The sequence below is a fragment of the Hippopotamus amphibius genome, chromosome 4 (assembly GCF_030028045.1).
Source record: "Hippopotamus amphibius kiboko isolate mHipAmp2 chromosome 4, mHipAmp2.hap2, whole genome shotgun sequence".
NCBI classification, from domain to species: Eukaryota; Metazoa; Chordata; class Mammalia; order Artiodactyla; family Hippopotamidae; genus Hippopotamus; species Hippopotamus amphibius.
In genome coordinates, this window is record NC_080189.1 from 33566748 (window position 1) to 33579808 (window position 13061).

Below are 13061 nucleotides of genomic sequence, written 5' to 3' on the forward strand. Positions count from 1 at the left end.
ATTCAAAAATTAAGCATTCCAATAAAAATTAGGTTTTAAAATCTGTAAGACTCTGACTCTACAATCCTAGTCTTAGAAACTGATCATTAGAAAATTATGAAATGCACAAAGATATAGACCAATCATTGACAGATAATAGAGAATGCCATCACAACATCATTTATACAAAATAACTTGGCAATAATCTGAATATTCAACAAAAATATGTAATGCTATGCAGTCATTGTGAATGACTGTGTTGTGCAGATATATCTTTGTGATGTGCTTGACTTCTGAGTGAAATCAGTTACAATACAGTATTAGAGAATAATACAATTTTGGTTTTTATAAATACATATATATAGGAAAATGTCCAGAAGGAAAATATTTCAAAATATTTACCTGATTATCTTTAAGAGGTGAAATTAGGAATAATGTGCATTTTTTCCCTGATATTTTTTGTTTTATCCGCATTTCCTTGCTTTTCTACAAAGTTTTAACAATATATACAACTACCATTTATTAAGCATGTACTTTGTTCCAAGTACTGCATTGAAGGCTTTCTGTACATTTCCTTACCTAACCCATATACCTGACCTTATTGTATTTTATATCTCTGGGTTTCCAGAGATATAAAATACAACCAAAATTTCAGAGATAGGAACTTGATCCATAATGTCCTTCGGACACACATATACACATACATATGCTTTTATAAAATGCAGATCATAATGTACCTATTATTTTATAACCTGTTGTCTTTCTTCACTTAACAGTAACTTCAGAGTCATTTTTTAACATCCCTTATACTAACATGCCATTATATAACTATACCAAAATTTATCTAATCAACCCCCTATTACTAGATATTTAGGGGTTCCCCCCAATTTGTGGCTATTGAAACAATGTTGTGATAAATATATAAAATCTCTGCAAACATACTAGGATAAATCATACAAATATACAAGTTATTTGGTTATTTTTAAGGCTTTTGATATACAAATTACCAAATTGAGTGGTGCAGAATTTATCCTGAAATGTGAATATTTTCAATTTTTTCTATCTTACACATTAGCTAGATCTTTTATCTAATAAGATTATAAAATTCTCCATTCCTAATACTATGAAAGGACATCCTCCTAGATTGAGTTGCCAAACTCTATTTCTCAGAAGGGTTTAATTATTCCTAAGGAACCACTGCCTTCATCTGACTCTGTTTTCATATCTACTTCCCAGAAGATGCAACTGTAACTCCAGCCAGCAATTATCTGCTCATCAAGTCTTAATAGAGTTGCCTGAAATTTAATTGCTGGTTAAGTCTTGTAATTTGTAATCCCAAAGCTATTTGTTTACACCTTTCAAAGAAGTAATTTTAAACACATAAACAAAATTAATTTTTAAAATTCTGTGAAACACAATTACCATCTTCTCACAAGCAATCATTCTTGTTTAGATCATTTGTGACTTGTTTATTAGCAACTCCTCCTACAGTATCATTTTCTTTTAATAGTGAAAATTGCTAGTAATATTATACAAGAAATAGAAGGAAAAGTAGCACTTTAAGAAGAAACACATTTTTCCAAAAAGAAAATGCACTTTATTGAAAGGCCTGTTTCACATGTGGGAAAACATATTTGCAGAGAGAAATAAGCAAGTTGTATATCGTTAGCACCATGAACAACAAATTCAATGACTAGAAATTTTCTATGGCATTTTGTTTTCCATGTCTCAGACTAAATTTTTCAAAATATGGTTCTTCCCATATTAGACATTAATAAATAACTGTCTTTCAGGAGTATTTCTTAATTTCTATTTTTATTTACATTTTTATCTTATAGCAGCACTGTTCCTTCCTTCCTTCCCTCCCTCCCTCCCTATTTCCTTCTGCCTTCTCCCTCCCTTCCTCATTCCCTCCCTCCTTTCTTCCTTCCTTCCTTCCTTTTGTTTCACCAAAGCTAAAATTATAGCCTAGTGGGAAGAAGAGCCTATTTTCAATAGACTTCCAAACCTGTTATCCTTAGTGGCACATTCCAAAGCCAGGAGGCCCTTTCCTATCTCTGATTTTATTCCTTCATGCCCTTTCAATTTATTTCCTAGATAAAGACAACAAGTGTTTGTAATTATCTGAACAACAGCTCAAATCTTTTATGATTACTCTAAAGTCTTCTTCCGACAATGAAGTTTGACCCTTTAGCTTTCTAACCTATTAATTTTTGCAGATGTATCTCCAAATATCCATGGTTTATAATCAGTTGGTGTAGGGGTGGTGTGGAGGCTGACCAGCACTGAATAAATTAACATTCCTAGGTATTGCCTTCAAAAAACTATCCCACTCAATAATTTTTCCTCATAATAAATCATAAGCAAGTCTGAGTCCATTCTCCAAAATTCTAACATCAACAAAATGGGGACCTTTTACATGCGGTTACTGAAGTAAAATCTAAGCCACGATTTTCCTGGACCAGCTCTAAGAAAATGTCTGTGTCACAGACTGGTAAAAATGGATGCTTCCCTTGTTCAATAAAGTTCCTGAATGCTCATCCTGCATGTGCAAGACACTGTGCTGAGTGGTGTCCAAAACATAAAGATATAAAAGAAAAAGTCACTGAAAATAATAGGAAGAGATAAAAGGCTAGAGGATGCAATCAGTGCAATAATTAATATTATAAGGGACACTATACCAAAGTGTTCTCCTAATATCAATATAAGAATTTCTCCAAAATTTCACCTTCTTACCATACAGACAAACAGAAAAAGAAAGGAGAAAATCATGTCAAGTTAAGATCTTCATGATGAGGTATAAATGAGACTACCTTGCCTGCTCCAGTAGATCCAGCGACGGCCAACAGCTGTCCTCTTTCTATCTTGAAACTGATCTCTTTCAGGACAGGAGCACCGAGATGTGAGAAGTTACTGAAGAAGAGGCTGTTATCACCATTGGAAATTTTTCTACTGTTATCATTTTGTTTTGCTTTCTCAAATAATTTCCCAAATCCCTAGAAATAAATACATTTTTCAGATATTTTCAAAAGCTATTTGCAATGTGTATGATTAGTTCGAAAAGTACATGGCACATGGGCCATACTTTATAGCATACAATTTATAGTTCATGCTTTCTAGAGCACATGACCCAAAACATCTGAAAATCATAATAATTTCAATTCCTCAGATTGTTGCTCACCATCAACTTTAATTAAAGATATCTATCTATATATATAAAGGTATCTGTGTGTGTGTGTGTGTGTATCTCCTCTCCTATAGGCTGGGTACATACATGGAATTATTTAATCTTCAGCAGAATAACAATATATGAGGTAGATTTTATAATCCCTTTCTTTCAAAGCTGTAGACTGTGACTCAGAGAGGTTAAGTAACTAAAGTCACGCAAGTAGTAGGTCTGAGTGGAATTACAACCCAAATCTTCTACTCTATCATACTGGTAGCACCTTCCTCTGAGAAGCTCAAAGCATCTCTTTATGTAGTTATTATTAAGCATAAATGTGATGACACTGCCATATGACTCGAATGAATTCCATTTTTGCAATGGAGAAAGAATTCTCTTTTGAAAGTGCCCTGCTTCTCTACTGCCCCATGGGAAGCTTTAAGGTAGAGGCCTTCAAACCAAAGCAAACAGCAGTACAGACTGCGAGGAAGGAAGTGCACACAGTTTTAAGGGAATGCATTCCCACATGCTCAACATCCAAAACTACTACTTCCTAAAGTTTATCTGCCTGAGAATTTGCCTGCTGTTTGTCATTTCTCTTTCCCACTTTCTGCTCACAACTGTCCTTCCCTCACTTTACACAGAAGAGGCAGCCTTCTCACCAGTCCTAAGTTTAGCTACATTGCACTTTCTGGAGTATAAAAGCTCCATGACGAGAACCATAAGAGAATGATTTTCTCCTGAAAGAGGATCCCATAAAAGCAAAGCCAGAAATACTGAAGGAGGTAACATCTTATTTCACCCATTTCAAACTGATGGCCATCTATGTGTCTTATCATCTCAGAATCAGATTTCAGAAATGAATTGAGGGATAAGATATTTTAATTAACTTATTAATTAATTTTAATGCTTTAATAAATTAATTAATACAAATTATTATCTGCACTTGAAAGCAAAGTTACACTTTCCTGACATAAAGCCAATCATATTTAGCTGACTGGCTTGACAATGAGACCTGACTTCGTAAATTCATTTATTTTCCATGAAATTGCACTGAAACTGCAGCTCCCAAGTTTTGACAAAAATCTGTTTAACATATGAAGACAATATACAATAGACAAGAATTACATTCTGTGCCACCACTTAAACCTATGTTGAAAAATTTATAAGTCAGCTTAACATGTATCAGAGGTACACAGTTTTTCAGAACAATTTTAGAGCATACATAAGCAATTAAGCTCGAAGACCACTGCTTGAACTCTTATGATATGGATGGTTAACATCCCTTTCAGTCATCAGATAACTAAATGCAAAGCTTTTAAGAAATAGGCAAGGAAAAGTCTTTAAATGAGACAAAGGCATTTGTTACTCTTTTATTCATTTATGTATCTCATAGATATTTATTGAGCATCACCTCTACATTAAAGACCACTTCAAAAATCCCACATAGGAGAATAACATATGGATAGATATTAATATTGCAATCTGTTTCGTACTACCACTGAAAATTCACACCAAGTCCTCCAGGAGCACAAAGCAACCGCCTCTGTCTGGAACTTGACCAAGTAAATGACATAATACTAGGCTATGAAGGATATAAGTGGTATTTCACAAGACTAAGAAACAGTACAGGTGTTCCAGGAAGAAGGATCTGCATGCACAATGTTTTGGGCTTAAAAGAACAAAACATATCTTAGGAGTGGTGTGTGGCTAGGTGAGATGTATATGGTAAGGTGACAAAGGGTATTCTTGTAAGGTGGGCAGTGCAGGCTGTTAAGGGGCTCATGTGCCATGCTTAGAAATAGGACTCTTGTCCAATAAGCACTTGGACCAATGGAAGGTTGTTTCTACTAATAATTTTAATTTCTGATTATAGAAGTAAAACACTTATTTCAGGAAATTTTGTAAACAGAGGAAAGCAGAAAGAAAAAAGAAATCACCCGTAGTCCCACCACTGAGAAGAAACCATGCTTAACATTTCAGTGATACCCCTCCACTCCTTCATATATATATAAAATCACATATATGATATTTTATAACATTAGGGAAAAATTATACATAAGGTTTATGACCTACTTTTTCTGACTTCTAATAAATCATAAATATTTTCACATACCATTAAACATTCTTTTAAATATAATTTTAAATTGCAGGATAGTATCCTAGAGTATGGATAAACTATAAATAGTTCTCTATTTTTAACATTATATGGTTTTCTTTTTAACTTAATTCTGTGATGCATGTACTTTGCTATAAATCTTGGAGCAAATCTCTCTCTCTTTTTTTAGTATAAATTCCCACAAGTGGAATCTTCAGAGCAAAAGGTATACCAAAAATTCTAAGTCTTTTGAAAAGTAGTTTTAAATTTTTCTCCATTAAGGTATGAGAGTGCTAGATTTCAGGAACCATTATCAACATTGTTGCTTTTTGGTTTGGGATTTATTTTGTTCTGTTTTTTTGTTTTATAGGTGAAAATGGAATCTCACTATTGATCTTATTTTTATTTATTTGGTCCCTAGTAACGTTGAACATTTTCTGTGTTTACAAGTCCCCCGTGGTTGTAAGAGGAATGATTGTGATATCCTCTATCTTTACTTTGGTCTCTGTCTCTTCTGCTCAACTAGCTGGGTAATAAATCATGACATTTTGAACTTCAGTCTCCTGAGTTGTTGAGGGTTTTAAATGAGATAATATATATGAAAGTATTCGGTATACACTAAAGCAGTAATCCTTTTTTTTTTAAATTAGAAGCAGGATGATGAGTAGAAAAAACCTTCAGAGTCAGAGAAACCTAGGCTGACGTTTTAGCTCTGTCCTAACCAGTTGTATAACCTTGTTCTAGTTATTCAAACTCCCTAAAGCTCAGCTTCCTAATACATAAATAGAAATCGTACCTACTCACAGGTGTGGTGTGAGGGAGGCGTCATACATAATTCATCAGGGACTTGCCTCTTGAGTAACTGGGTGAACACTGACATCATCAAATGAGGTGGAGAGGACACTGGAAGGAGCAGGTTTATGAAGCTTGGGGAGTGATGAATGTGAGTGCTTGAGGAGCTTGCAGGGAATTTGGAAATAATGTATGAAGTTCAGGAAAGAAACTGGGGCAAGAGATTTGCCTTTGAGAGTCATCAGCACCTAGGTGTCAGTTGAGCCTGGGTGGAGTCACCCAGAGAGCATGAAATGCTAGAAGGAAGCCTAGGTGGGGACCCAGTGGCCTACCACCATTGAAGAGGCAGGCAGGGAAGACTCAGAAGTCATGGTTGGAATATAAGATGACATGGAAAGAGTGGTTCACTAAATCTAAGTTACATAAGTTTTTTTAAAAGAACAGAGATTGCAGCAGGGAAAAGTCAAACGATGAGGAAGTAAGAACAGCTTTGATGGCAAAAGGCAGGAGAATGATAAAGCTGGAGGATGAGGCTGGGTGGACAAGAGTCAGAGAAGAAATTTGTTTTAACTTGAAAATGTTTAAATATGAAAAGAAGTCAGTTGAAAAAAAGATGTTGAAGCTTCTAGAGAGAGAATAATTGCTGGCCGCGAGTCCTGAGAAGATGAAGCAAGATAATAAAAATTCAGTCAAGGGCAGGAGGAAGCATACATCTTTCTCTCAGACAAGAAAGAAGGAGAAAAAAATAATCCCAAGGGTGAAGAAAGAAACTGTAAGCACTCATATATGATGCTGTAAATTTTATAGCATCTATATATTTTCTATATATATTACAGAAGTCAAGGCCATCTGTTGAGGGTGGGCATATCCTGGGAGAGATTGGGAGTTTCAGGAAAGTAGTGAAAAACTGGAATAGCTCTTAGGGAAATGGTAAAGAAAATTAACTAAAAACAAATGAAAAGATTTCCCAAGAAAACTTTCAGGCTCATTTGAGGTTGAAACAATAACTGTATAAAATTTGTAATTGACTAGAGTATATGATTTTCCCAGATAGCACCTCCTTTGTCAAAGCTGTCAAGTGAACATTTTGTAGCAAAAGGAGAAGGGAACTGAGGATGCTGCTGGGAGAACTGAAGTGACTGGTGTTGTCATAAGTGGAGGTTAAACCAGGAGGAGTCCAAAAGGGACAACGAAGGAGCCTAGAAATCTTCATGAAATTGGATGGCCATAAAGGTGGGATTAAGAGATCTAGAGAGCAAGAGTTAGGAAATTCTGAACTGAGAAAGAGATTCCAGAGTGTGACATTTCCAAAGTGGAGTAGGTCCAAGTGCTCCCCAAGCTCATCATGTGACCATGAGAGGAAGCTTCTGAAGAAGTAAGTGTAAAGTGTAAGTTCTGGGGACAGTATTGAAAGGATTTCTCATGTGGGTGCTGAAGTCTCAGACATGATGGCAGAGGTTTAACAGGCACCACTGTCCTGGGTAAATATCATCAAGAAGTGTCCAGAATTTGAGAGTTGACAGGCAGAGTCTAGAGGATGAGGATACAGCCTGATGGAAGGCAATGGTTCAATAGAAGGGTTGTAGACTGTGAAATTTGGGTCCAAAACCTGGCTTCAGCCCTTGCCTGTCACGTGAGCTGAGCCAGGTCCTGTAACCTTCCTAAGTCTCCACTCCCTTGTCAGCAAAATGGAAATATTAAGATTGCATCATAGGAATGTTATGAGAAATAAGACAAAACATATAAAGTGCTTATCTAGTACCTGGCATATAATAAGCACTCAAGCATGCTACCTATTTTATTAGATGAAAGGAGAGTGAAATGGAGATTAGAAAAACAATTGACTGTAAGTATTGTTAAACTTCTTATTTTTCTTCATGCCTAGAAGGGCATTTGAAATTCCTAAAATCAAGAAGTAAAATCAATCTGATCCACACACTTCTCCACAATTTTTCTAGGCAGATAAAGAATTATTCTCTTACCTAGATCTAAAAAAATGAAGTAAACCCCTTGAGGTCAAGTTACTTACATAAATAAAACCAATTTAAGATATTGTGAAATATGTAGAAATGGGACATTGGTTTCATAACTCCTGCATTTATTCAACATGAAAAAGTAATCAGGAAAAAAGAACTCAACAGGTATTCTCAATAATAAAATATTACTTCTTTAGAAGCTGAAAAATCATTGATAATATTTTCTCTGACCATGAGAAATATGAGAATTTTTAATAGTGAATTAAAATAAGTAAAAATAGTAGAAAACAATACATTGGTCTATTTCTCATACATCTTTATGGTGACTGGTACATGTAAAGTATGTTGGGCTGGAACTTGAGATCAGAGAGGGTAGCACTTACTGAGGAACTATATTGCACGGTACTACGCTGAATACTTTCCATAAGTTATCTCAGTCAATCTTCACAACAAACTTGCAAGGTATATATCAATATTCCCATTTTCTAGATGGAGAATCAGAGGCTCCACAAAGTTGAGTAACTTGGTCTAGATTACACAGAGAGTAAATGGCAGAACCAGGATTCAAACCCAGCTCTATCTGGCTCTAAAACCTATGAGCTTTGTATTACTTCCTAATTTGTTATGTGAAACAAATTACATGACTTAGAAAAAAATGAAGAGGCTTATCTATTGTATTTACTATTCCTGGGCCTCTACCTTTTAATTTATAAAATAAGTTCTATCATAATTCTAACTTTATTGCCCATTCAGATGAAAACCAGAATCACAAACAAGAAAAGCTTAAATATTTAGAGGGAAAAAAAAAAAAACTGACCTCCTCCCAGAAGGCTGTTACATTCTCCATCACTACTTCTGTAGTTGTTAAGTTATATTCCAATGTCTTATATTCTTGCTTTTGTAAGAAATCCTGTTTATAAAAGAGCAAAAACATATTGCAGAACCAGGATAGTATTAATACATTATTACATATATTTTGCCCTCTAATAGTGATGCAGTCTGTATTTGGAGTTTATGAATTATATTAGAAATTGTTTCTTAATAAAATAATTCTATGTGTTCTAAAGTTAATTTGCCAAGTACTAAGATTCGTTACATTTGAAATGTGATATCTTATAAAACTGTTTTTGTATATTAGATTTTAACAAACCACTGACATCCTTGTACTATTACATGTTAACCTTGATGAATTTATAAAGCACACCTGAATTACCCACCAATTGCCTCAATTCAACATTAAATGAGAGAGAAAACTATCCTCATCTTTGTAGCACCCTCCTGATTAGAGGCATCATTAGCCTCACTTCTCTGGGTTAAGTAAAGGTGTCGAGATCTGATATAACTGATTTTGGGGCATCAAACCTTGATTCTAAAAGAAGGGCTCTATCAGAGACTGGGGATCACAGTCTCCTAGGGATGGCAGGAGCATCAGGAAGAATTAAGTCTATATATCCTGAAGTCTTCTCCATAGGGGGTAATTTTAAAAGTAGGGTCCTTGCTTGCTTTTTCCCTTCTCGCTTCTTCATTTGCTCACTGACTCTATCTTGGTTTCCATATTTCTCTCCCAGTTTTATTTCTCTGTCTGTGTTCCTGTTTAGTGACTCTGTTTCTCTGATGCATTTGCTTTGGGTCTCTGTCTGTGTTTTCCTCTCTCTCCCTCCACCCCAACCCCTCCACCACCACCTTCCACATGACTGTGATAGACTAACAGAAGAAATAAAATTAGTCCAAGAGCTGCTATGGTTCTGAGCTACATTCACCAATTTGTCTAAATCGCAGATCTCAAACTCATATATTTTCAAGATGATAAAACTAGGGAAGGTGGCTAAGCAGAGATTGTGAAGAATTGGAGAGAGCAGACCCTCTCTAAGAGGGGAGCTGCCACAGCTTGGGGAAGAGAACCCAGTTTACTACATACTCCAAATCTTCAAAAGAGGCTGAAGACATGATTTATTGTATTGTGACAGCACCCAATTTTTAAATGCTGCCAACTAATTCAAATGCGTTGTCTTAGAGTTTTTTTTTTTTTAATGTAAAGGTCAAATAAAACTGGTCGAGGGCCAAAATTAGCCCAATGGGCCACCATTTGCAAACTCTGGCCTAGGTTAAATAATGGCAGAGCTATCTAAAAATGGCTCACCCTTCATCCTCATTTTTTTATGTCACAGTGATTTATTTTCTGGATTAAATACTTAAATGGATATCAAAAAAGTATAAACATTTTGAATTGTATATTAATTAGAAAAATTACAACCACGCCCAAGTTCACGGTGGTGATTCTGTTTGCTTTGCATAAATGGAGTCTCATTACCTGAGGACTTTAGAACTTCTCTTCAAAATTACCAGCTACATCAGCTTGCTGCGATTTTAAGGTAATTAATGTAGCATAAAATCCATTCTCGGGACTTCCTAGGTGGCGCAGTGGTTAAGAACCCACCTGCCAATGCAGGGGATACAGGTTCGAGCCCTGCCTAGGAAGATTCCACATGCCTCAGAGCAACTAAGCCCATGTGCCACAACTATTGAGCTTGTGCTCTAGAGCCCATGAGCAACAACTATTGAGCCCATGTGCTGCAACTACTGAAGCCCACACACCTAGAGCCTGTGCTCCGCAACAAGAGAAGCCACCACAATGAGGAGCCCGTGCACCACAATGAAGAGCAGCCGTCACTCACAGCAACTAGAGAAAGCCCATGTGCAGCAACAAAAACCCAACACAGCCAATAAAAAAATAAATCCAATAAATAAATATATTTATTTAAAAAAAAATCCATTCCCATCCATCATACTGTCCAGAAAAATACTTGGAAAAGTTTAAGGTGAACATTCCTAGTGTTAGCTGGAAAATTTTATAACTTCCTGGTGAATCTGCCACCATCATTTTGCACAATTGCCAAGTTCATTAGAACTGCTCTACTGATTGATTACTTGAATAAAACTCTCCAGAATATAGAAACAATATTTTCTTCAATTTCTCTGACTTAAGAGGCTCTCACAGGTCTTCATTTTATTGCACTAGGCTTTCATTACAAAGGCTCATTAGACCACATACAGACATCAAGAAAGGAAATACTGTGCATCAAACAGGCGCAAGGCCAAGAATACACCTCTAGAGAGTGTGCTCATGAGAAAAGTTCTAAACGGTTCTAAATTCATTGTATACGATGCCCCCATTTTGGTACATTACCTGTATTTTGTTTATTGCTCCAAGAGAATCATACCAAGTTTGTACAGCCCCGGGGAATTGCCGAGTGACTGCCATGCGCAGAACGATGCAGAATGAGATGGTTGTGAATATTTTTCGAAGGCCGATTCCTTTGAGCAGTGCATAAGGAAGCACCGATAAAAACACCACAAAGAACCCTGAGAAGAAGAAGGCTGAGCTATTGAGGTATCTCACATAGGCTGCCTTCCGGGTCAGTTTCAGTTCTGTTCTATTAAAAAAAAAAAAAAAGATTTGGGATGCTTATTTACTATTCAAATAGGCACCTTGGAATAAAAAATCTGAACATGGACTCTCAAAGCTTTCTCCCTGTGTCCTGAGCCTGGTGCTACCCTACATGAGCTATGTGACCTCGGGCAAGTTATTTAACCTCTCTGGGCCTCAGTTACCTTATCTGAAAGAGGGATGGATCATAAGGAGTGCACTGGTGTCTTGCATATAATACCTGTAAATATTATTTTAAATTACAATTAATAATCTCAATAATTATTACCATAATTATTACTTTTATATCTTTATTCACTTCATTATTAATTTGTAAGATTAATGAGATGGATAATTTTTGTTGGTTGGCTGGCTGGAGTTTTAAGTAATTAAGTGTGGATATGAGAATAATGTTGAAAGATTTATAAAGGAAAAAGACAATTCTGGGATTCCCTAATGGATTGTTAACATTTTAGAAGTTCTAGCTTGGCTTTGGGGAACCTTGAAAAGAACATATAAGCCACAGAGGAGTGGTTCTCAAGCCTTAGCATGGCTAAAAATCACCTGAGAAATTTGTTAAAATGCAGAGTTGGAGGCCCACCACTCAGAGATACTGATTGAATCTGCAGTAGGCCTCCAGAATCTACATTTTAAAAAAGAACCCAAGTGATTCTGTTGCAGGTAATTCTTGAAAAATTATACGAGAGTAGATACTGCATCCTCCCTGTCTCTCTCCTTTCAGTATAATTATTTGCAATCTTAATGCTGATCTTTTGGTCTGAACTGCAAATGTGAACTATTTTTTTTTTTAACACATACAGAAGAGGTTTAAATGCACCAACAGGCAGAAAACAGGGAGGGCAGAGGCTGACGAGAACAGAGGACAATACTGCCTTCAACTTCCATCCCACTCTTCCAGGACCATCAAAACTGGAGTCACTTGTGATCTTCCTATTCAGCTCTTATGAGGGAAAGAGCACAGATGAAATAGACAAATAGAGAGTGTTGGTGGAAGGGAGAAATAGCTGTGCCTGGCATTTGGGTGCTAGTTCCACATGCTTGTACAACTCAGAAAAGTTCTCCTTCTCAAGTGGTAGAATTCAGAGGAAATCTTTTTTCTTTTTAAGTCTGAAAAATACATAATCCTGAGCACTCCAATGAAGAAAACCAAGTTCAATGTTCCCAACCTACATTGTGATTCCCAGTCTAATGCAGTCTAGCTTACCTATTTTAATTATTTGGCATTGAAGGCAGATTATGATTTGGGAATCTCACTGGGGTTTGACTCTCAGCTCTCCTGGTTATAGCTATGCCATCTTAAGCAGGTTGCTCTTCCCTCTGATCCTACAGAGTCCACATCTACAGAAGAGAAACATAACATCTCCCTTGTGGAGTTGTTGCCAAGATAAATGACAGCCCAGCACAAGGCCTTGCACTTAGAATCCACATGTGTGTCTCTAATCTTCAACAGAAAGAAGAATACTGTTGGCTAGGCTTATGTTGTTTTTAATGCTAGAAAACAATGTTTACAAAAATGTTAATAAATTTGTCAAAACTGTTGTTGTGTATTATAAACAGCTGAGTAAAGTGAAAGAACTGGTGCTATAAGAATAATGGACTCAAGAA

At 36.1% G+C, this 13061-nt stretch overlaps 1 protein-coding gene across 3 annotated transcripts in view; it reads right to left on the bottom strand.

The window, feature by feature from the left end:
- CFTR (CF transmembrane conductance regulator) overlaps window positions 1-13061 on the bottom strand; it is a 172430-nt gene that overhangs the window by 102788 nt on the left and 56581 nt on the right. For all 3 annotated transcript variants that reach the window (XM_057732381.1, XM_057732382.1, XM_057732383.1), the window contains exons 8-10: window positions 11196-11442; window positions 8826-8918; window positions 2793-2975 (exon numbers count right to left, since the gene is read on the bottom strand). In XM_057732381.1, the coding sequence (XP_057588364.1) occupies window positions 2793-2975; window positions 8826-8918; window positions 11196-11442 (523 nt within the window). The remainder of the gene's footprint in view (window positions 1-2792; window positions 2976-8825; window positions 8919-11195; window positions 11443-13061) is intronic.